Source organism: Thamnophis elegans, chromosome 14 (assembly GCF_009769535.1).
Source record: "Thamnophis elegans isolate rThaEle1 chromosome 14, rThaEle1.pri, whole genome shotgun sequence".
NCBI classification, from domain to species: Eukaryota; Metazoa; Chordata; class Lepidosauria; order Squamata; family Colubridae; genus Thamnophis; species Thamnophis elegans.
Window position 1 is genome coordinate 26,044,763 of NC_045554.1, and position 25,615 is coordinate 26,070,377.

The 25,615-nt window shown below is 44.0% G+C and overlaps 1 protein-coding gene across 1 annotated transcript in view; it reads right to left on the minus strand.

The window, feature by feature from the left end:
• Positions 1-1,861: 1,861 nt before the first annotated feature.
• The window catches only part of LOC116517795 (coiled-coil domain-containing protein 102A-like), a 37,844-nt gene continuing 14,090 nt past the window's right edge, over positions 1,862-25,615 (minus strand). Inside the window, exons 4-8 of the mRNA XM_032230970.1 lie at positions 23,818-23,934; positions 20,543-20,752; positions 14,905-15,075; positions 11,945-12,048; positions 1,862-2,855 (exon numbers count right to left, since the gene is read on the minus strand). Of these exons, the coding sequence (XP_032086861.1) occupies positions 2,729-2,855; positions 11,945-12,048; positions 14,905-15,075; positions 20,543-20,752; positions 23,818-23,934 (729 nt within the window). The 3' untranslated portion in view covers positions 1,862-2,728. The remainder of the gene's footprint in view (positions 2,856-11,944; positions 12,049-14,904; positions 15,076-20,542; positions 20,753-23,817; positions 23,935-25,615) is intronic.

Sequence of the window (25,615 nt, forward strand, 5' to 3'; positions counted from 1 at the left end):
GTGGTTGTGCTGATGGTGGAGGAGGTGGTGAAGGAGATGGTGGTGGTGGAGGTGGTGGTGGTGGAGGAGGAGGTGGTGGTGGTTGTGCTGGTGGAGGAGGAAGAGGACTATGGAGTCCTTAGTACTTTTTGAGCTTGATTGTCATGTTGCAGATATTTCATTACCAAACTAGGAAACACCATCAGTGCTAGAAGGGAATGGGGTTTAGGAGGAAGAGGAGAAATAAAAGGGCTGTGGCCTGATTGGTCATTAAGCTACGGACATGTTTGTTAAGTGAATTTGGCTTCCCCATTGACTTTGCTTGTCAGAAGTTTGCACAAGGGGACCAGGTGACACTGGGACAACGCAACCGTCATGCATCTGAGCATCTGAATTTTGATCGTGTGACCACGATCAGGGGATGCTACAGCGGTCATTAAGTGTGAAAAAGGTTTTTCAGCACCCTTTGAACGATCCCTAAACGCACCATTGTAAGTCGAGCATTCCTCTATGCCCCTTCTCTCTCTCTCTGGGATCAAATCCACCCAACACATTTAGTATAAATTCTTTTTTTATTTTTTTAAAAAAAGAAAGTTGAACAAACCATTTCTTTGCTTGTGAAGTCAACAGTACCTGTGAGAGACCTCCATATGCTGGAGTTTCACTCGGCATTTGTTTGCCGCTTCGGAAAGAGCATCAGATCAGCAACAAATCAGATTTTGTGTATTCCGTACCTAACAAACCTAGATTGTGTTGCAACTAGGATTCCTAGATCTCTAACTTGGTGTTTTTCAACCTCGGGCACTGGAAGAGGTGTCAACTTCAACTCCCAGAATTCCCCTGCCAGCTGGCTGGGGAATTCTGGGAGTTGAAGTCGACACCTCTTCCAGTGGCCGAGGTTGAAAAACACTGCTCCAAACAGCACAACCGACACAGACCAAATCATGAATGTGGTCCTGTTATTTCCCAACTAGTTATTTAGCTCTCCAGATTTCAAGAAATGAGCTTGCAGGTGGCAAAGGACATGGAATTCTTTGGGAAGAGCAGGAAGTATGGGAGAAGGAAAAGTAGCAATCATTCTACCGGGAGCTTCACTTTCTTGGAAATGTTCCTCAGAATTGACCAGCCAGAGTTTTGGAAGTTGAGCTCCACAGGTCTTAAAGTTGTCAAGGCTGGACACCTACTCCAATTAGCAAGAGAGCCCACCCCCACCCCCCCTACAAGAGCTCGCTCCATCCAATATGTCAAACTACAATGAGGTTTAATGTTGGCTTAGCCTACGTGAATCCAACCAACTCTAGATGGTGGGTATTTGAAACCATGATTGCACAGTGCAAAGTGTGAGTAAGGCCTATGTTCAGGTAGAATGCTAAATCCTACCAGTGCTGGGATGAAAAATCTTGAGAATTCAGCCGCTCTGATGGCTGAAGAAAAATGATAAAACATCTTCCACTGGCAAGTACCACAATCAGACACACACTTTGTAGCGGTGACGTAGGTCTAAGGCCCACGAGATCTAGAAATCCATCTGCTGAGTAGCTGCTCAGTGTGAGAGAATGTATAATAGAAGTGCTGTGGCCAAGAGACCCAACAGTCCTCAGAATGGATCAGAAAAGATCTACTGAAGATCCAGGAATGGATCCCTTGGTAGAGCAGGTCCAAGAGAGCTGCTCTTGTGGCTTTCTCCTCATTTTAAGGACTTGGTTGATTTAAAATAGAGGAGGAGGAGGAGGAGGAGGAGGAGGAGGAGGAAGAAGTTGTTTTGTGTCTCATCCAAGAAGCTTCATCTGTTTGATGACTTCATCATCACACAACTGATGAAGCTTCTTGGATGAGAAGCAAAATTTCTTCCTCCTCAAAAAAAAAAAAAAAAAAAGGTCCATTTGTCTTTTGAAAAGAAGAAGCATCTTTGAGACATACCATATCAAGAATTCACTCTTAACTTTTCTCCTGTAGACAGGCGGGAATTTCATGGCTAGTTCAAAGTCATCATACAAAACATATATATTTACACATACTTATAATAAGGTAGGCTAACAAGAGGGAAAAATCCACCTCTCAGATTTTCTGGTGCTTCCGTTGCCTTCTCTTGAGACCTCATGAGATATGGAGGGACGGGTATGTCAGAAGATTTTGAAGTGGTTGGTTTGGGAAAGAGGTGGGGGACTCAGTGGGATCTTTAGTAACAGAGAACCTGCCTTGTTCTCTCCCACATTTTGATTCCCCCCTTGGCCTGCTGTTTCAGGTGAGCTCATCCCCAAATCATGGATCTGAAGAATTGGAATTGCACACAACTAACTTCAAGGAAAGTAGCATTTGCAGAATCTTTAAGTGGGAGAGAAATTAAGGCTGCAAGAGGTGTGGCTAAACATGTTCGCTCTAGGACAGGAGGAGGTGATTCCCATTTCTTTGGATTCTGGGAAGCTTATAGTATTTTGTTCCTGTTAGTCTCAATGGTGTTTGATGGATTGGGGCTGACCTAGGAGAAGAAAAAGGAGAAACGGGGGTATGACTTTCAAGAAAGTTTCTCAGAACTTCTCCACGAATCTTCTTCTGAGGAAGGCCAGCACATGACAGCTGATGTCCTCTGTCTAGAGCACGTTGATCATCTGTCAAGTCAGGTGGAGGAAGAAGCTCTAAGGTGGGACAAGGAACGATCTCCCGCAAGAGCCACTGGGCTCAGCTCCACAACTTCCTGATTCCTTTCAAGATGTAACCTTCAGTAACTCCAGAGTTGGTCAACCAGCTGCTACGGAACTTGGATTTTCAAGTCTTCGTCTTCATCCAAGTCGCTGGTACAATCTCCGGGCTCGTCCGGACCAAAGCGTGACCCACGGATCTTCCCAAAAAGAGGGAGGTTCTGCTGTCGGCGAAGTCTGTCCCACAGAATAAAGAACAAGCCTCCTTAGATATTTTAACATCTACTTTGACGATTACATGTAAGCAGATGGGAAAGCAAAGTGCCCAAAAAGGAGTAAATATTTAAGAACAGCCTTCTTGGATCACCCAAAGCTTCATCTAGGGCAGGAGTGTCAAACTCGTGGACCGCGGGCCGGATGTGTCACATGTTGGTTCCGCTCCCGCCTGGTTTAGAGAAGGGGGGGGGAAGTCCCAATACGTCACGTGATGACGCGAGTTTGACACTGGTGATCTAGGGCAAGGGTTGGGAACGATGAGCCTTTTATAGCAATAGCAATAGCAATAGCAGTAGACTTATATACCGCTTCATAGGCCTTTCAGGCCTCTCTAAGCGGTTTACAGAGAGTCAGCATATTGCCCCCAACAATCTGGGTCCTCATTTTACCCACCTCGGAAGGATGGAAGGCTGAGTCAACCCTGAGCCGGTGAGATTTGAACCGCTGACCTGCTGATCTAGCAGTAGCCTGCAGTGCTGCTTTTAACCACTGCGCCACCTTGGCTTTTATGACTTGTGGAATTCAGCTGCTGGCTCAGGAATTCTGGGAGTTGAAGTCCACAACTTATAAAAGGCCCATGGTTCCCCAGCTCTGATATTCTAGGGTAGGGGTGTCAAACTCATGACTCATGGGCCGGCCCATGGGGGGGGACTTAGATCTGGCCCACGGGGCTGCTCTGGAAACAGAGAAGGACCGGCCTGCAATGCCTCTGCTGTATTTATTTATTTATTTGTCAATTTTATCTGCTGCCTATGTCACTGTGGGGGCAACTCTAGGTGGCTCACAACAGTACAAAGGAAGAAACAAAAAGAAGGGTAAACACAGTCTCAACCGAGCTGCCTAGGGAATTCTGGGAATTGAAGTCCACGAATCTTCAAGTTGTCAAGGTTGAGAAACCTTGCTTTAAATGCTTGAAAAGAAAAAAGGTCTTTCCCATGAAAAGATTGCAAAGATATAAATAGATCTGGACCCACTTGCTTCCAAAACTATTCCTTTATAGTTAAACATTATCCAATTAAGAGGGTGTAACTGTCAAGCTAGGAGTACCATCGATTCCAAATTTGATAATACTCGGTTTCTTCCCTCTCCTTCATTTCCATAGACAGTCTATCCATTTCTGCATGTTCATAGATTTTCCTTCTTATAATAATCGGGTCTGGTGGGGTATCTGCTTGTTTCCAGTTCTGTGCTAAGACGCTTCTACTTATGGTTAATATGTGTAATGTTATGTATTGCCATTTTTTCTCCATTTTCCCATCGAAGATGGCTTGAGAGTAAACGTAAAACTTAAGGCATAAAGGATAAATGTATAGTGTATAGAGAGTATTTAAATAAGGATATAACTTAGGATAACAATATAGAAATATAATATTTTGTAAATAGGATTGTTACAAAAAATATAGATAGCGATATGGAAAAGCTGTTACAAGTATAAATTTGTGTTTTGTGTTTTGTCTTTTAAATGTTGGAAAATGTAATAAATACTTTTTTTTTAAAAAAAGAGAGTGTAACTGGCTGATAAAGTTGCATCTGTACAATTGCCCCACACTCCAATGTTTTCAGTAGCACAACACAATTTTCGATTAAATTAAAACTTTTCCCTGAATCCATTAGGCTGACAATGGAATGTCATTCGCTGGTGCCTTCAAGGAAAGGGATGGGAGGAGCGTTGGTTGATGGAAGGATTTACCTCTCCCTGGATGTTGGTTATCTATATATATATATATAAAAGACAAATACCGCTCACTCATCACGAAATCTCCAGAACCATAAAGACTACAAACTTGAAATTTGGCATGTATGTTCCTCTTGGCTTCTAGGTGCCCGCTAAGAAAGGATTTTTCAAAATGACCATCAGATCATTAGTATTTCTCATACAGAAATTAGCACGCTCTGATGCTAAGGAGTTCTACTCCCCCTCCCCACCTGAAAAGAACTCTGTTCCAACTGCCAGTTGCCTTATATTAACACACTCTGATGCTAAGGAGTAAGACATTCTACTCCCCCTCCCCACCTGAAAAGAACTCTGTTCCAACTGCCAGTTGCCTCACATTCCGTTACCTCAGTTCAAACTGGCAGACGTTCCACTCCTTCACTCAGGAACAGTCTTTATAGTACTAAATGTACCTCACCAAAATGTCTATGCCTTCCACCTATGGAACTGCTTCCAGACTCAAGGCAGTGGGAGCCAGAGTTACTGCTGGTTCGCGCATACACAGTTCAATGGAAATTGTTTTGCGCATGCGCAGAACTCCAAAAAAAGATGGTGGTGGCAATGGCAGTGACTGGGGAACTGGTTCGGAGGTGTGGCCAGCCTGGGTCGCTACTGGTTCTGCGACCCAGGCCAGCATACCACTACCGGTTTGACCAAACCGCTCCGAACTGGTAGGAACCGACCTCTGGGTGGGAGCGATATTCCCTTATGTGTTTCAATCACCAACCACCACTGAACCAACAGATTGAACTAGAGTGAGCTGGATTTCTCCTGCATTGCCCGATCACATAGTTTCGTCATGAAGCACGGGTATCCAGCTAGTTTATAAATAAAAGTCTAATGCTCTCCCCTGATCGCAGATACTTGCAGCCATTTAATGTACTTGTGTGTGGCTTGGAGGCAACACAATTAGGAAGCAAGGGAAAAGATGTTGAATGTGAGGATAAGGGTGAGCTTCTGAATTCTCCAGGCCTTGTTAGCAAGCAAGTTGTTTGCTAAACGAAAAAGGAGGAAGATGCAAAGACCTCCCCCACCCCCCAAAAAGTAGGTCAAGCTGCTTCAGCCCCTGAGGGCTGTTCTACAAAGTCAATCCAAAGACAGAAGATGCCAACGGGATACTGAAACATTTAAGAGCTAGGCTCAAGGTTCAAGAACAGGCGGCCATTCCTAGCTTCCCTTTTAATCACGGGCCTCGGGCTGGGGACACAGCCGCGATAAATACCTATCCAGAGCTATTCAATGTTCCTCCCACGTTCTCAAATGGAGAATCTGGGTTTTAAAGCTTGCAGGCAGCCTTCAAATTCGGAATAGAGCTGGAAGGGGCCTTGGGGTCTTATAGGTTCTTCTGCTTCAGCAGGGGGACGGACTAGAAGTCCTCCGTCCCTTCCAGCTTCTATTCTATTCCTATCCTCCTCCTCCTCCTCCTCCTCCTCCTCCTCCTCCTCCTCCTCCTCCTCCTCCTCCTCCTCCTCCTCCTCCTCCTCTTCTTCCTACTCCTACCCTCTGCTCAAGCAGGAGACCTTGTACCATTCCAGACAATTGGGTATCCAATTGTCTCTTCTTAAAAAAAGACCTCCAGTGGATGGAGCTACTATGACTGCCACTGGTTAATTGTTCTCACTGTTAGGAAGCTTCTCCTTAATTCGAGGTTGCTTCTCTCCTGGATTAGTTTCCATCCGTTGCTTCCTGCCCTGCTCTCTGGCGCCTTGAAAAACAATTTCACCCCCTCTTCGTTGTGGCAGCCCCTCAAACCCTGGATTCCTGCTATCCTGTCCCCACTAAATCCTTCTTCCCTCTAGACTAGCCATAGCCAATTCCTGCAGCCGTTCTTCATATGTTTCAGTCTCCCGGCCTCTCTCCGGCTGGCCTCCTCCATTGGGCATTCTCAAGCCTTGTGAGCTGCCTGGTCTTCTACGTTCCCCCCCCCCCGGAGAAAATTTATGTGCGGGGTTTCCAATCCAAAGCCACAAAGCCTGAATGGAGAGAGAGCCCTCGGCTTGCATTCTCTCGCGCAGCTACCTGACTTCAGCTGCTTCTTCCTGGAAGAAGCATGCATTATTTAAGGTGGGGGTGGGTGGGTGGGATCGCTTCGGAGGGGGGAGCCGGGGAAGGCTCCATTATTCTCCTTTGATTTAATGGCGGCCTCCCCAATAAAACAAGAAGATAAAAATCATCTCCCTCCCTCTCCTCCTCCTCCCCTCTCTTTTCTTTGCAAGAAAGAAAAAAAAAGAGAGAGGGAAGAGATAGAAGCAGCTGCCTGGTCTTTTCGGTGGAGCAGAATCGATCTGTCTGACAGACATTTCGGTGTTTTATTGCTAGAGAAGCACACATCCAAATTAAAAAAAAAACCCTTTCTAAAAGGCCATAAAATTAAAGTATCTCTTAAAGGCACTTTGCTCAGAGTGGGCCCTTCTCCAACCTGCCTCTTCCACACTGGCCCTTTTCTCTCTTTTTCCAGGGTTGTGAGTCCTTCAGATACAACGTTCTCCAGCCCCTCCAGGCACAAGAGGGGGGGGGGGGGGGCTGCACTTTTGTTGTGAACTTCAACAAAAGAGCAGCACACCCAAGAGATCCCCACAAGCAAGGTGGCTGCAGAGATGGGGTGGGGGTAGTGGTTAAAAAAGGCCCCCACATGTGAGATGGTATAGGTTCTCCTGCTTGAGCAGGGGGCTGGACTAGAAGACCTCCATGGTCCCTTCCAGCTTCTATTGTAGTCTGTTGCATTTGATTCTTCATTCCAATATTCTATTCTATTCTCTCTTCTCTTCCCTCTTCTCTACTATTCTCTTCTCTTTTCTCTTCTCTCTTCTCATCAAAGCTATTCTCATCTCTTCTCTTCTAAACTATTCTCTTCTCTCTTCTCTTCTCTCTTCTCTTCTCTCTTCTAAACTATTCTCTTCTCTCTTCTTTTCTCTTATAAACTATTCTCTTCTCTCTTCTCTTCTCTCTTCTTTTCTCTTCTCTTCTAAACTATTCTATTCTCTCTTCTCTTCTCTTCTAAACTATTCTATTCTCTCTTCTTTTCTCTTATAAACTATTCTCTTCTCTCTTCTCTTCTCTTCTAAACTATTCTATTCTCTCTTCTCTTCTCTATTCTATTCTCTTATAAACTATTCTATTCTCTCTTCTCTATTCTATGCTATTCTATTCATTTCCCTACCCTACCCTACCCATTGCACTGCATTCCACTCTATTCTAAATAATAGAGCTGGAAGGGATCTTGGAGGTCTTCTAGTCTGACCCCTTGATCAAACAGGAGACTTTATACCATTTCAGACAGTTGGCTGCCCAGTTTCTTCTTAAAAGACTCCAAGTGGTGAAGCCCACACACATTATGGTGGCAAGCTGTTCCACTGGTTAATTGTCTTCACTGTCAGGAAATTTCTGCTTAATTCAGAATAGAGCTGGAAGAGATATTAACTATGGGAGCTGAAGTCCCTGTTCTTGGCCAGGTTTTGGAAGTAGCATGCCCTGACCTTCTTCTTCCTAGGGCTAAGAGATGGGGACTAGCCTAAAATCCCCCAGCTGGGAGGTACCTCAGGCAGGACTAGAACTCACTGTCTCCCAGTTTCTAATCCAGTGCTTTTAATTGCTTGCTCAGATAAATAGCTAGGTAGATATTATGAATCTGCTGCCGCTGAATATGCAGCCATGGAGGAAGAAAAGTAGCTGTAAGGTTTCCTAAAATGCCCTAATTGATTCATGAGTATCGAGTTAAGTTTCAATATAAAACTAGTCATTTATTAGGAACACCATAGGCAAGATCTTTTCGCAGTCAGGTCTAAGCTTTGTTAGAGATATATCTGAACTTTAACTTTGTTCCTTCCCTCCCCTCAGTCTGTGTCATAAATCACAACGGGATTCCCCAATGAGGTGCACCCCTCCCAAGCCTGCTGTAGTAATCTGAGATCCGACTTCAGCTGACAGTAGGCGTGGAATGCACTCCCCCCTCCCTTTCTCTTATTATGATAACTGCTGAATGTAACGAGCATTTGCTGAAGCATCTGGGTGATCAGCACGAGTAGGTCAAAAGGAGGAGAAAGGTTTAGCTCTTCCACGGTTGATTTGCTCTCCCCCCAGCACACGAGAAAAGCCAGAATGTTCCTCTTCTCTGATGGTGTCCTTCAAGATTTGGATATCACTTCTGGAATTTGTGCTCGTGAAGGGAAAAAAATGAAATTTTGATTTTGGTTTTGTTGATTAGAAAGATTTGGTGTTTATAGAAATGGCTAGTTATATATTAATACTAGTTGGAGACCCGTGCTTCATGACGAAACTATGTGATCAGGCTACGCAGGAGAAATTTGGTTCACAATCTGTTGGCTCAGTGGTGGTCGGTGATTGAAGCACATAAGGGAATATTGCTCCCACTGCCTTGAGTCCGGAAGCAGTTCCATAGGTGGAAGTCATAGACATTGTGGTGAGGTTCTGATGTTTAGTACTGTAAGGAGCCCCAGACCGCTCCTAAGTGAAGGAGTGGGATGTCTGCCAGCTTGAACTGAGGTAATGGAATGTGAGGCAATTGGCAGTTGGAACAGAGTTCTTTTCAGGTGGGGAGGGGGAGTAGAACTCCTTAGCATTGGAGCATGTTAATTACTGTACAAGAAATACTAATGATCTGATGGTCATTTTGGCAAATTCTTTCTTAGGGAGCACCTAGAAGCCAAGAGGAACAAAAGTGCCAAATTTCAAGTTTGTAGGCTTTACGGTTCTGGAGATTTTGTGAGTGGTATTTGCCTTTTGTATGTATGTATGTATGTATGTATGTATGTATGTATGTATGTATGTATGTAAAAGACAAAGGTGGAACTTGGAGTGTGTTTATCTTGTACTGTGCTAGGAAGAGTTGAAAGTCAATGCCTCCCTTTTCTTTCTTTTTCTCTTACCCCTTGTATTTTACACCCCCTTTCCTGTTCCCTTTCCCTCTCTTAATTTCCCATTTTCTTATATTTTTTGATACATTAAAAAATATTAAATTTGGGAAAGAGAAAAAATGGCCTGCTGATCCAGCACACTACCTTCTGACCCCCTTTCTCTCCTGGAAGAAGGCTTCTCTTTCTCCCCCCACTCCCACTCGATCCAGGAGACCATGGTCCCACCTGGCTGGGTCTTCTCTCGAGACCCTATGGCAGCTTCTTGCCAAGATGCCCTCTTTTGCCCAACCGTCGCTCTTCAGAGCAACCCTCCCCTCTCCTTCCTCTCCTCTCTAATTATAGCCGCAGCCAATTTGCATGTTGTGTTCAGCTAACAAATTACCAGGAGTTTTTGGGGAGAAGGTTTTTCTTTTAATTGGTTTGGAGTTCCTGAGAAGGGAACAAAATTGGAAGCCGAGAACAGAGAGCAATAAATATTTTAAAAGTGGAAGAACAAGAGGAGGAGGAGGAGGAGGAGAAGGAGGAGGAGATGGTGGTGTTGGAACCAGAAGCTGTGCTAGAAATGGAGGCCAGGATAGCAGCCCTGTTATGTTGTTCCATAAAGGAAAACTGAAGACAGACAGTCTTTTTCAGCCTGATTTTTCTCCTTCAAGGAGCAAAGGGAAGTGAAGAGTTTCTAGATTGGGATAAATCAGTGTTTCTCTGCATTTGCGGAGCAGCAGAGGTAGAAGATCTGGCTCACATCCAGAGGTGGCATTCAGTTGGTTCAGACCGGCTCTATGCTGTCCTATTTAGCCATGTTTTTGAGGCTGGGCGCATGTGTGGAAGGGGCAAACCGGTGGTAACAAAATGTGAAACCCAGCACTACTCACATCCTATTCGATTGTTACCTGTAGAAGAGGGTGAGAGGTACTGTATTTTTCAGAGAATAAGACGTACCTTTGTCCATCCAAAAAAGAGGGTGAAAATCTGGGTGTGTCTTATACACTTAATACAGAAAAACCCTGTGCCATGCATCCCGTTTTTCGCAAAAATGGACGTGCAGAGGGTTTGGGAGGCCTGCAAAGTGCTCTTGGGGGCTGAGGAGGGAAAAATGAGTGAACAATGGGCCCGTTTTTCACACAAATGAGGGTTTTTTTGCCCTCCCAAGCCCCCAGGAGAACTCTGCAGGCCTCCCAAACTCTCTGCATGCCCCATTTTGCACAAGGAATTCCTGCAGAGTGCTCCTGGGGGCTGGGGAGGGAAAAAGCTTTTTATAAAAAAAATTACCTCTTCAAAATCTTGGTGCGTCTTATACTCCAGTGCGTCTTATAGTCCGAAAAATACGGTACATGATTTTTGGCATGTGAGGAAGAAAAGGTTAGCCATCCCGGTTCTAGGCCAACTGAAGACCTTAGCAAAGCACGTTTTACCCAAAGGATGACCCCCTTGCACGCCACGAGAGGGACTTGTGCATCTGAATATACCTATAGGCGACAAGTGTGGTCAGGTGTGGGTGAGGTTCGGCCCTGAAGAATCACAAGCGGAGATCACCAAAAAGGATCCCATGGTGATTCTGACATGAAAACAGGTCAGCTGGATCTGTTAACCCTTGTCAACAAATGCACCTAACCGGCCAGTTTTGTAATGAACTCCTAGCTTCCAACTTCCAAAAAAGAACAAAAACAGAATTATTGCAACCCCTCATACGTGGAACGAGTTGAAAGTAGAAAATGAAATAAGGGGCATGAATCGTAAGAGATTCCCCACTCCAGGTAAACGAGAAGTTATTTTAAAAAGGTCTTGCTACCTGCAATGTATACTCTCATCTCATTTTTTGTCTTAGGTGTGAAATACATGTTGCAGTTTTTAATATTTTTTTATGGCCAAGCCTCTTTTGCTAGAGGTGAATAGCAGAAGTACAGATGAGTATTTGGGTATTAAAGCCATTTCTATATACATGTAAAAATTCCACACAAATTATCTTCAAGTACTTCTCCTAAACAAGAGGAACTAGAAACTTGATTGGAAACCTCATCAAGTTGTGAAAGTAGAAAAGGCGGGGGAGGGAATCATCAGATTTTCTGAGAGATGCAGATGATTCTTCACTTATGACCGGCCACTCAGCAAGCATTTAAACTTATGACAGACCCCCCCTCCCCCAAACGCTTCTTGCGATCCAATTTTGAAATTACAACGGCTTCCTCAGTCACATGACTGAATTTTGGATTGGCAGCTTCCAGCCTCTTATGATGATTGTTGTTTTTTTTTGCTGCCTCCCAGGCTTAATTCTTGTTTCTGGCAAAAAAAACAAACCCACCCATTGGGTAAAACAGATTTGCTTAAGGACCTCCACGTTTGCTTAACAATTGCTATATTTGGCTCAATTACGGTCATAAGACGAGGACTACCTGTGTCCCTTCTCACACTCTCCATCTCTCTGTTTGTAGGGCGAGTAGAGGTCTCTTACTTCTTCCCCCTACCTGGATTGCAGGTGTTCCAGCTGCACTTGGAGATTTTCACTCTGTTCCGTCTGCTCATCCAGCGACCTCTGCAATTTGCGGGCCTGGTTATGAGCCTCATCGAGCTGCAAGGGACAGAGACCACAGCATTTATTGATTTATGTATGTACATGTATGTATATTTATGTATACATAGAGACTGGGTGAAACCAGGCTTAATAGCAGCAACTGGGAGAGGGATCTTGGAGTCTTGGGGGACAACCAGCTAAATATGAGCCAATAGTTTGTGTGGGCAGCCAAAAAAGCCAACACAATCCTAAACTGCATTAACAGAGGGATACAATCAAGATCAAGGGAAGTGCTAATACCACTCTATAAAGCCCTAGTAAAACCACACCTGCAGTACTGCATCTAGTTTTGGTCACCACACCATAAAAAAGATGTTGAGACTCTAGAAAAAGTGCAGAGAAGAGCAACCAGGATGATGAGGGGACTGGAGGCTAAAACATACGATGAATGGTGCTGGAACGGGACATGGCTAATCTAGGGAAGAGAAGGACCAGGGGAGACATGATAGCAATTGTCTAATATTTGAGGGGCTGCCACAGAGGGGAAGAGGTCAGACTATTTCCCAAAGTATCCGAAGGCCAATAATGGATGGAAATTGACAAAGGAGAGATTCAACCTGGAAATAAGGAGACATTTACAGGTAGTCCTTGAGTTACGGCCACAACGGAGCCCCAGGTTTTTCTGAATTTTGTCACATTTTATGACCTTTCCGGCCACAGTTGTTAGTAAGTGAATCACTGTAGCTGTTCAACGAGCAACAAGGTTGTTAAATGCATCTATAGTAGCTTCCCCATTGACTTTGCTTATCAGAAGGTTGCAAAATGGGATCACTGCAACCGTCATAAGAGTGAGTCAGCTGCCAAGCATCTGAATTTTGAACTCGAGACCCTGGGGAGGCAGTGGTAAAAGTGTGAAAAACGGTATTAATTTTTTCCCACTGCCGTCGCATCTTTGAACGGTCACTAAATGAACTGTTGCAAGTCTGGGGCTACCTGTATCTTGCCATAGGCTTATGGAACCTGAGCCCCATCCACAGAAAGTGTGTGTGGGGGGGGCTGGCCTCTTCTTCAGCCTTGACTTCCTCTGTCTTCTATTCTTGCAGGTCCAATAAAAAAGGGGATTGAAATACTGAGGGCTCCATTTGCCTGATTCAGTACAAGGTCACTGGAAATAAATGGCTGCACAGATCTTAAGTCAGCCAGTAATGGAAACCGGCACTTCTTGTCCAATTTTATGCCTCTTTTTTATCACTCTTAGATGAAACTGTCTCAGACAAAATTGGATCCTGAGTCTGTTTTGTCTTTTTTTCCCCCTGGCTTGGGAGCAGCGCTCCGGGAAGTTCCAAGAAATCTCTTCCCAAACATGGATGACTAGGAGACATTGATTGAACTAACAGAATAACAGAGCTGGAAGGGACCCTGGAGGTTTTCTAGTCTTCAAGCAGGTGACCCTGTACAATTTGAGACAAGTTGCTGTCCAATCTCTTTTGAAAAATATCCAGTGAAGAAGCTCCCACAATTTCCAAAGATAACTTCTGTTCCGTGGGTTAATTGTTCCCACTGTCAGAAAGTTCCTTCTTATTTCCTGGTTGAATCTCTCCTTGTTCACTTTCCATCCATTATTCCTTGTCTGACCTTCGGGTGCTGTGGAAAATAGCTTGACCCCCTCCTCTCTGTTCCGGCCCCTCAAATATTGGAAGACCGCTATCCTGCCTCCCTGGGTCCTTCTCTTCACTAGACTAGCCAGGCCCAGTTCCTGCAACAGTTCATCTTATGTTTTAGCCTCCAGCCCCCTAATCATTTTTGTTGCTCTTCTCTGCACTCTTTCCAGAGTCTCAACCTCTTTGCTGATGTTAGGAGGAAATTTTAGCTAGGAGCCTCTTTTACATGCTGTCTGCATGCTCTCCCATCTCCAGCGGAACCATCTAGAGAATTTGTGCATGACAATCATTAAAACCCCCAGGAGGGTTGGTCCTTTTGAAATCAATGGGATTTATGACGATTCGATCTATCAGTCATTCTTCAATGTGTGTCCGGTCTTAAATCTCAAATGGTGATTCCAGAAGCCATAAAATATGAATGGTGTAATACGGTACTTAGACGTCAGCAAATGACATAAAAAGACAGAAGACAAAGCATTTCCACGGAATCAATAGAAGCCAATTAAAATGAGCTCAACCCCAAGCGCATTCGGTATTGGGCACAACAAGGCTATTCAGGGGCCAAAGAGGAGATGTAATCTGAATAAAAAATGCATTTTCTCCTCCATCATAGCTGAAGATGGAACTTAATGGGTCTTCCTTAGCAATAATGAGCAGAGCTTGGTAAAATTAACCCTGAGATAGATATATAATGTACCGTATTACACCATTCATATAGCTGTATTTCATTGGCTTCTATATCTGGCTAACAGTGGCTGGAGCAAACATTTTGCCTTCCTGATTTATATTAAGGGGAAAACAATAAACAGCAAAAAAGTATTAAGAGGTTAAGATTAAGTCATACCATCTTTTAGGGCCAGGCTAACTACAGATAGTTACATGGGATGCAGTGGCTCAGTGGCTAAGATGCCGAGCTTGTCGATCAGAAAGGTCGGCAGTTTGGCGGTTCAAATCCCTAGAGCCATATAATGGAGTGAGCTCTCGTTACTTCTTCCAGCTCCTGCCAACCTAGCAATTTGAAAGCATGCAAAAATGCAAGTAGAAAAATAGGAACCACCTTTGGTGGGAAAGTAACAGCGTTCCGTGCTCCTTTGGTGTTTAGTCATGCCGGCCACATGACCATGGAGACGTCTTTGGACAGCGCTGGCTCTTCAGCTTTGAAACGGAGATGAGCACCGCCCCCTAGAGTCAGGAACGACTAGCACCTTTATCTTTAAAGTCAACGTTGCAAAGTCAGCAGAAGGCAACTCACCTCATCCTCCGCTTGAGCCAGCTCCTTCTTGAGTTCCTCCACCCGCAAGCGTAACTTCTTCACTTCTCCCTCGTGCTGCTCCACTCGCCGAGTCGTGTGGCCCAGTTCGGCCATCTTCTCCTGGTGCTGCTTCTTCAGTTTGGCATGGACGTGCTTCAGGTCAGCCAACTCCTGAAGGACAGAAGACCAGCTTGGACTGGGGAGGGGCGAGGGATGACTTTCTTTGTCCCCCCCCTCCAAGGGAGAAGATCTGCCTGGAATGCAATCTAACAGGAGGAAGATTCTTCCTTTATGGAGAAACATCCTCTTCTGATTGGTCAACCCATCCCAAAATTGGGATAAAAGAAAGAAGCTCTTAAAGCAGTGTTTCTCAACCTTGGCAACTGGAAGATGTCTGGACTTCAACTCCCAGAATTCCCCAGCCAGCATTCGCTGGCTGGGGAATTCTGGGAGTTGAAGTCCGGACATCTTCCAGTTGCCTAGGTTGAGAAACACTGTCTTAAACTGATAAGGTTGGGGGCCATCAATGTAGACCATAGATCAGTGTTTCTCAACCTTGGCAACTTGAAGATGTCCGGAGTTCAACTCCCAGAATTCCCCAGCCAGCATTTGCTGTCTTAAACTGATAAGCTTGACTTCTGATGATGACAGGCAGAACTCGACTTACAAACAGTTTGTTTAGTGACCGTTCAAGGCTACAACGGCACTGAAAAGAATGACTTACGACCGTTTTTCACACTTATGACCCTTGCTGCATCTCCATGGCCATGTGATCATAATTCAGTCACTTGGCAAGTGGTTCGTACTTATGACGGTTGGAGTGTCCCAAGATCATGGGATCATCCCCTTTTGTGACCTTCTGACAAACAAAGTCCAAGGGGGAAGCAAGATTCACTTAACAACCGTGTTGCTAACAACTACAGTGATTCACTCAACAACTGTGGCAAGGAAGGTCATAAAATGGAGCAAAACTCAAGAAATGTCTTGCTTAGCAACAGCAGTTAAGGGCTCAATTGGGATCGTAAGTCGAGGGCTACCTGTACAGGAAGCGTTGAATGGGGATATCATTCTTCCTAGGACCACTAAACCTCTGGTGCTGGGGACGGACCCAGATTGAATCCTGCCTCAGAACCGATGGTCAGAATCTATCCTTCCATCCCCCACCATCCAAGTCACAACTGATGAAGCTTCTTGGATGAGAAGCGAAATGTTTTCTTCTCCTTCCTCAAGGAAAAATAATAGAATAAAGTAGAATAGGAAGAGAATAGGAATAGAACGGAACGGAATGGAATGAGGAATAGGAATAGAATAGAAAAGAATAGGAATAGGATAGAATAATAGAATGGAATGGAATGAGGAAGAGGAATAGAATAGAAAAGAATAGGAAAGAATAGGAATAGGATAGAATAATAGAATGGAATGAAATGGAATGAGGAAGAGGAATAGAATAGAAAAGAAAAAAATAGGAAAGAATAGAAAGAATAGAATAGAATGGAATAGAAAGGAATGGAATAGGAATAGAATAGGATAGAATAGAATAGAGAATGGAATGGAATGAGGAAGAGGAACAGAATAGAATAGAATAAGAAAGAATAGGAATAGGATAGAATAATAGAATGGAATGAAATGGAATGAGGAAGAGGAATAGAATAGAAAAGAATAGGAAAGAATAGAAAGATTAGAATACAATGGAATGGAATAGAAAGGAATGGAATAGGAATAGAATAGGATAGAATAGAATAGAGAATGGAATGGAATGAGGAAGAGGAACAGAATAGAATAGAATAAGAAAGAATAGGAATAGGATAGAATAATAGAATGGAATGGAATGAGGAAGAGGAATAGAATAGAATAGGAAAGAATAGAAAGAATAGAATAGAATGGAATGGAATAGAAAGGAATGGAATGGGAATAGAATAGGATAGAATAGAATAGAGAATGGAATGGAATGAGGAAGAGGAACAGAATAGAATAGAATAAGAAAGAATAGGAATAGGATAGAATAATAGAATGGAATGGAATGAGGAAGAGGAATAGAATAGAAAAGAATAGGAAAGAATAGAAAGAATAGAATAGAATGGAATGGAATAGAAAGGAATGGAATGGGAATAGAATAGGATAGAATAGAATAGAGAATGGAATGGAATGAGGAAGAGGAATAGAATAGAATAGGAAAGAATAAAATAGAATGAAATGGAATGGAATAGGAATAGAATAAGATAGAATAGAATAGAGAATAGAATGGAATGAGGAATAGGAATAGAAATAGAATAGAAAAGAATAGGAATAGAATGGAATGGAATGAGGAAGAGGAATAGAATAGAATCGGAAAGAATAGAATAGAATGAAATGGAATGGAATAGGAATAGAATAGGATAGAATAGAAAATAGAATGGAATGGAATGAGGAGGAGGAACAGAATAGAATACAAAATAGAATAGAATAGAAGTAAGTAGAATGGAATAGAATTCTTTATTGGCCAAGTGTGACTGGACACACAAGGAATTTGTCTTTGGTGCAGATGCTCTCAATGTACATAAAAAGACAAGATACATTAGTCAAGAATCATTGCTTGATGATAGTCATAGGGTACAAATAAGCAATCAGGAAATCAGCAAACCACAATCAATATCAAAACAGTCCAGTTGCCTTTTGAAGAAGCACTTGTGCCATTTCACTGGATTGGGCGTGGTGCTGAACAGCATCCACTGTACACAAATAAGCCTGCTTTCTCAAGACACAGGAATTGGGGGGAAAAAACCTTTTCTATAATAGTAAGGTTTGACTGCCCCCTCCTGGTGAGAGTTAAACATGCATTTCTGTGTATCATCCACTTCTAAATGAGATTTTTTTCCATTTATATTCTTTCAAACCCTTAAAAAAAATTACTGTATTTTTTGGGGGGACGGGACGGGACATTTTACCCTCAAATGGAGGGATGGTTGGTGAAGATAACACAACTTTCAGAGATGGCCAAATTGACTTGATTGATTAGAGAAAAGACAATTACGTTTATTGCTGAATGGAAACCCACTATAGATTTTTTTTTCCTGAAATGGGAATAAATGCACTTATAACTTGTGGTCCTCATAATTAGGAGGGGGGGGGGACTGGGAAGTCAGAAACTGGGAGAAGAAAAGGCAGAAACTGCTTCTGTGTTATGGCCAAGAAAACCATATGACCATGTAATCAGGAGCTGATTCTGACTTTGATGGATTTTTCCTTTTTTTAAAACCTATATCAGCCCAATAACAAAAGTTCTTTGCTAGGATTATAGAATTATTTATAACTTAAAAGGTTGTTGTTGTTGTTGTTGTTGTTTTTTCTTCTTCTTCTTCTTCTTCTTCTTCTTCTTCTTCTTCTTCTTCTTCTTCTTCCTCCTCCTCCACCACCTCCACCTCCACCTCCTCCTCCTGCACCAGTTGCGCCCCTACCTGAACCGGGAGGCTCTCACAACAGTCACTCATGCCCTTGTGACCTATAGGCTGGAATACTGCAATGTGCTCTACATGGGGCTGCCCTTGAAGAGTATTCGGCGACTTCAGCTAGTCCAGAATGCGGCCGCGCGAGCGATTGTGGGTGCACCTTGCTTCACCCACATAACACCTATCCTCCGCGAGCTGCACTGGCTACCTGTCGATCTCCGGATACGCTTCAAGGTGCTACTTGTCACCCATAAAGCCCTTCATGGTAGTGGATCTGGGTACTTGAGAGACCGCCTACTGCCAATCACCTCCACGCGACCAATTAGATCCCATAGATTAGGCCTCCTCCGAGTTCCATCTGCCGGTCAATGCTGACTGGCAACTATGCGGAGGAGAGCCTTCTCGGTGGCAGCTCCGACCCTATGGAACGATCTCCCCGTGGAGATTCGTACCCTCACCACCCTCCAGACTTTTCGCACAGCCCTTAAAATCTGGCTATCCCGTCAGGCCTGGGGCTAAAGACTGTAACCCACCCGAATGGTATGAATGTTGTGCTTTTAATTATGTACTGTTTTACGTGTTAAATGTTTGTCCCCCCCCCCCATTGAGTTGTAAGCCGCCCTGAGTCAGCATATAAATAAACTCTCAATTTCAATCTCAATCTCCTCCTCCTCCTCCTCTTGACAAAATTCCCATCAGTCAATTGCAAAAGGCATCTTTGCTGGGAACAGCTCACATCCTGTGATGAGACCTTGAATGCCATCAAACAACAACATCTGAATATCCCAGAATCTTGAGCAGGACTCAATAGACGAATAAAAAGGCCAAATCCAGTCCAAACTTCTGGATGACTGTGCAATCAACCATATACTAGGCACTTTGGGTGCAATCCCAAAACATTGTGAGCACAATTTGAACATGATCAACATTCACAAGTTCATCACCTCCACAATTGCAAAAGGCAGCGTCATACATCTTTAACAGATTAACAGAGTTGGAAGGGACCTTGTAGGTCCAACCCCACCCCCCCACCCAAGCATTAGATCCTACACCATTTCTGACAGATGGCAGTCCAGTCTCTTCTTGAAAGCTTTCGGTGATGAAGCTCCCACAACTTCTGTTCCATGGGTTGATTTTTCTCACTGTCAGGAAATTCCTCCTTATTTCCAGGTTGAATCTCTCCTTGATCAGTTTCCATCCATTATTCCTTGTCTGGCCTTGGAAAATAGCTTTCCCCCCCCTCTCTGGGGCAGCCCTTCAAGTATTGGAAGACTGCTATCATGTCTCCCCTGGTCCTTCTCTGCTCTAGACTAGCCATGCCCAGTTCCTGCAACCGTTCATCTTACGTTTTAGCCTCCAGTCCTCTAATCACCTCTACCCTCCAACAACTACATCTACCTATCTCAAGTCCTTGGAAAGGACTCAGTAGGTGGATGGAAATGCCAAGCCCACTCTAAACATCTGGCTGACTGCACACCCAACTGTAATAGTACCAAACTGTGATTAATCAATAGCCTTGGGAACTTATGCAATGTATTGTTTCAAGATCCTACAGAAATACGTGGGACTCAAGCAACCGGGGGTTATATTAACAGCATTTAACTTAATTTAAATTATATGTAATTATAAAGTAAATTCATGGAGCATTTTCCCCACTACTCTGAGGAGGCTGCCCCCTCCCCCAATGTCAATATACAGGCAGTCCTTGATGTATGACCAAAACTGAGCCCAAATTTTCTGTTGATAAGTGAGACATTTGTGAAGTGGATTTTGCCCCATTTTACGACTTTTCTTGCCACAGCTGTTAAGTGCATCCCTGCAATTGTTAAGTTAGGAACATGGTTGTTAAGTGAACCTGGCTTCCCCATTGACTTTGCTGTTCAGAAGGTCGCAAAATGGGGTGATCACGTGACCCGCGGACACTGCGACTGTCATAAGTACATGCCAGTTTCCAAGCCTCTAAATTTTGATCATGTGACCATGTGGGAATGTCGCAAAAGTCATGAGTGTGAAAAACTGTTTTCAGTGCCGTTGTAACTTTGAATGGACACTAAATGAGCTGTTATAAACCGAGGGCTACCTGTACACTAACCAGAATCCAAATGAGGTTCTTGGCCCAGAAGAGTTGCAAGCATTCCCCCCCCCCCCCCCGCAAGTCATAGTTCCAGAGCAGAGGGGGTTTCCTCCCCCACCAAAACTGGAGCCCCAATTACCTTATTCTTCTCAAACAGTTCCGTTTGGATGGTCTTGAAATCCGTGTCAAGAGCGCAGGTGGTTTGTCTCCGCTTCCGAGCCAGGATTTCTTCCAGATCTTCGATTTGGGCCTTCAGCTTCTTATTCTCCCGTTCCAGATTCAGCTTTTCTGTTTCCAGCCGTTCTCGCTTGCCCCATTCGGCTGCGTTCTCAGCCTGGAGACGCTCCATCTTTGGCATGGGAAGAAAGAGGTGTGTGGTTGTGAGGTCAACGTGACTGTGGGGCTCCTTGTCACACACTGGAGCACAAAGTGACCTGCTGTCATGGGAGAGAGCTATGGCCAGTCTAGAGAAAAGAAAGACTAGTGTAGAGGTTATACAAAGGTTACGTACAGGCATGAGCAGCAACTGCCATGTGCCTTAGTAACCGATGACCTCAACTGTCTATGAGCTCACCTAATTAGTAGAACCAGGCCCTACCAGGAATGATTGTGTTATATGAGACTCTACCCTGGCTGGGATGGTCTTAGAGACTGACAAGAAGAAGACGCCAATAACAATGCTGTGGCTACCTAGGCTCTTGCTTTGCTTGTTGAAACTGTATAAAAGCCAAATAAACTCTCCGGAGGCAGACAGACAATTGGACACCTGCTCTGATGGATTTCTGAGTCCTACAGACTAGAGGGGACATGATAGCAGTCTTCCAGTATTTGATGGGCTGCCACAAAGAGCGGGGGGGGGGGGGGTCAATTTGTTTTCTAAAGCACCAAAAGGCAAGACAAGAAACAATGGATGGAAACTAATCAAGGAGAAAAGCAACCTGGAATTAAGGAGAAACTTCCTAACAGTGAGGACAATTAACCAGTGGAACAGCTTGCCACCAGAAATCGTGAGCACCCTATCTTTGGAGGTTTTTAAGAAGGGACTAGGAAGTCTCTTATCTGAAATGGTGTAGGATCTCCTGCTTGAGCAGGAGGTTGGACTAGAAGACCCCCAAGGTCCCTTCCAGCTCCATTCTGTTCTGAATTCCTTGAATATCATTTGGGTATGCTCTCAAACAATACTCTGCGTTCACAATCACAATGGAGTAGTTTGAGGGAAGCTATGGTATGATTTTCAAGCATACTGTACTTCTATCCAGCCTTGGCTGATTAGAAAAGCAACAGCTAGAAAACAACAGGAAATAAGAATTTGGACAATGTAGTTTGCATTATAGAAGAAGTAGGAATTAGCAATAAGAATGTACGAAAAGTAGGATTTATAAAAGTAGGAAAAGTTCTATATTAGTAGAAGAACAACAAAGACTGTCTGATACAAATAACCAAACATAGACTAATAAGCAAAAGAGCAAGAAATAATAGGATGATAAGTGTAAAACTAAAATGTATTGTGAGGGAAATAGTGTTTGTAAAGATGCACCAATAGATATCTGCTGTAAGAAGGAATGTGTAGTTCCGATGCTATTTGTAAGTGCTGTGTATGCTTTTGTCAATGTGCATAAGTTTTTATAATAATAATAAAAAAAAGAAAAGCAACAGAAGTTGCCTTCAGAAGTTGTGGGTGCTTCAACACTAGAGGTTTTTTAAGAAGAAACTGGATGCCCACGTCTCAAATTTTATAGGGTCTCCTGCTTGAGCAAAGGGTTGGACTAGAAGACCTCCAAGGTCCCTTCCAGTTTTATTCTGATTGACTTTGAACAGCTTATTCAGGAGGAAAAGCAGACTTTCTCCAGCTAATAAATATTGCGCTTTATTGGAACAATGGCCTAAATATTGATATATAAAACTCTTACAAAGATAGCAAGAATCATACGGCTGCCTACAATGGCCGCATAGATGTAACATTTGTGCTTATATTGGGACCAGGTTATTGAACTAAGATAAAGCTACATTCTCAGCACATGCTAACTTTGGTTAATTTTAATTAATTTAACAATTGTTAGCTTTGTGGTGCAAACACAACAATTTTCACCCATGCAAGGCTTACTTGTGAATGCATTTTACAGAGGTAAGAGTAGATCTAGACCAGTGTTTCTCAACCTTGGCAACTTGAAGCTGTCTGGACTTCAACTCCCAGAATTCTCCAGCCAGCATTTGCTGGCTGGGGAATTCTGAAAGTTGAAGTCCGGACATCTTCAAGTTGCCAAGGTTGAGAAACACTGATCTAGACCGAGAGAGGAGGCGACATCTAACAGACTTTGGGAAGAAAGAAGAAGCTGCACTTGATTCCTTAACAAGGGCTGTCCATCTATGGTCTCCATCAATGGCCCCCAACCTTTTGGGTACCAGGGACCGATTCTGTGGAGAGATGCTTTTCCATGGACTGGAGAGGGCATGGATCGGGGGTTGGTGACCCTTGGTCTACATCATGGATGTCAAACTCAAGGCTGGATCGTAGGCTGGATCTGGCCCACAATGTGATGGGATCCGGCCCTGGAAAATGTAAGGGGCTGCCCCGCGTTGCTTCAGCCCAGTCTACCAATGCGGAGAGGAAACAGGGCACATTTTGGGAAGCAAGCCGGCAATGCCCACCCAATTGGCTACACCCAGTGAGTGGCATCAAGCTGGCCATGCCCACCCAGTCAGCCAAGCCCACCCAGCCCCCAAGGTCAACCACAACCCTGATGCCACCCTCAATGAAATTGTGTTTCGCACCCCTGGTCTATGTGATCTGTGGCCAATCATGTCCAGCTCTGACATTTAGGCAGCAAAATCTCTTGCTGGAATCTGGAGTCAAAGACTTTCACTTTCCTCCTCCAAATCCCAAGTTAAATCCCAAGTTAAAGGTTTAAGGTTCTAGATCAGGGGTCCCAAATCTGTGGGCTGCAACCCATTACGGGGCCATAGCCTAATCGACACTGGCCCACGTGAGTGGCTGGCCGGTGCATGCCTGTCCGTGCGCATCGGCCCACTCATTATCACGGGCACTTGTGGTCCCACTCATGTGAGTGTCATCACAAACATCACAGGGGCTCGCACGCATGCGCTTGCCTTTCCCGCAAAATCATCCCCTACCCTGCTCCAGGCCACCGAGACAAAAAAGGTTGAGGATCTCTGCTGTGGATCAACTCTTTGACCTCAGCTCCTCAGAATTCAATGGCACAGGTTCTAAATCAGTGTTTCTCAACCTTGGCCACTTGAAGATGTCCGGACTTCAACTTCCAGAATTCCCCAGCTAGCGAATGCTGTTCTAAAGCATCCATGGAACTCAGCAGCTGTTGAACTTCAGTGGGACAAAAGAACATTCAGGGGATGCCCACGAGCAAATAGCGAATTCACTCTTCCCTTCCGCCTCACCTCTGACCGTAACTCGACCAGTTTCTTGTCCATACTTGAGCGAGCCCCCAGTTCGTCTTCTAGGTCCTCAGAGATGCGTCCCAGCTCATCCTGGTGAATCTCCTTGAGAATGTTCAGCTAGAGCCAAAAAAAAAAAAAAGAGTTGTAAATTCCATTTGTGTAACAATCAGTCTTGGTGGATCAGATTGGGGCATTAGAAAGAGAGGTCCTTCAATGTCTGCAGCCACCAATGGCCACCTAGATTGTGTCCACTGACTTCCAAAATATTAATAGATTAACTGAGTTGGAAGGTACCTTGTAGCTCATCTAGCCCAAACAGGAGACCCTACACCATTTCTGACAGATGGCAGTCTCTTCTTGAAAGCCTCCAGGGATGAAGCTCCCACAACTTCTGAAGGCAACTTCTGTTCCATGGGTTGATTGTTCTCACTGTCAGAAAATTCCTCCTTATTTCCAGGTTGAATCTCTCCTTGGTCAGTTTCTATCATTATTCCTTGTCTGGCCTTCAGGTGCCTTGGAAAATAGCTTGAGCCCCTCCTCTCTGTGGCAGCCCCTCAAATATTGGAAGATGCTCTCCTGTCTCCCCTGGTCCTTCTCTTCACTAGACCAGCCGTGCCCAATTCCTGCAATCGTCCATCTTATGTTTTAAGCCTCCAGTCCTCTAATCCTCTTGGTTGCTCTTCTCTAGTAACGTTAGGGAGGAGACGAAGGAGGAAGAATGGTGGAGAAGGAGAAGGAGTGGCAGTGAAGGAGAAGGGGAAAGAGAAAGGGTAGGAAGGGGAAGAAGAGAGGAGGAGTGGGGAAGAGGGAGGAAAAGAAGAAAAGAGAGAGGAGAAAAGAAAAAGGTAGAGAAGAAGGGAGGTTGGGAGGAAAGGAGATTGAAGAAGAAGTAGGTTTATTGTAAAATAAGATAGATGTACGAAGTGGCAGAAAAGAGACCCTGATTATACTTTTAAATTTTCAAATGGATTGTGATAAATGTTAAAAGATAACACATAAATATCAGTAGTACTTTTGAGAATGTATATTTGTGAATGTATATGAGAGAAAAAAATAAAACTTAAAGAAAAAGGAGAAGGAGAAAGAGAAGGAAAAGGAGAGGTGAAGAGGAGGAGAAACAATCAAAAGATACATTTAATGCAGTGGTTCCCAAACTTGGCACCTTTAAGACTTGTGGACTTCAACTCCCAGAATTCTCCAGCCAGCAGAGCTCTCTTTTTCCCTTTCTTCCATTTTTAGCCATTTTTCTCTTGGGCTCTCAAAAGTTTCAGTTTTAATTCTTTTTCTTCCCCTTTCCCCTAACTTCTTATTTTTCTTTTCCCTGTTTTTGTGATTGTTGTATCTCTTCTTCAGAGTATTTCCTTTTTTTTATTCTAGTAACTTTCCCCAGGGTTTTCCCTGTTCTCCTCCTTTCCTTACTATTTTGTGGTTTCTTTTTTTGGGGGGGGGGGGAATCTCCCCCTTTGAGTTTGACATTCCTTTTGTAAATTATCTGTTGAAATTTGAATCCAAATCCCCAAATGTTTCAAAGGGGATAATTTGGGTATTTGGATTCAAATCAGAGAAAGCAGAATAGGGAAATGTTGAAAAAAGTGTAAAACCTTTGGAGACACAGAAAGGGCATCATTTGTCAATCATCTCCAGTCTGGAGAAACCTTGGCCACTCGAAGATGTGTGAACTTCAACTCCCCAAGTTCCCGAGCTAGCAAGCTTACGGGGGGATTCTGGGAGTTGAAGTCCACACATCGTCAAGCGGGCAAGGTTGAGAAACAAAATTGGTCCAAATCAAAACTGTTCT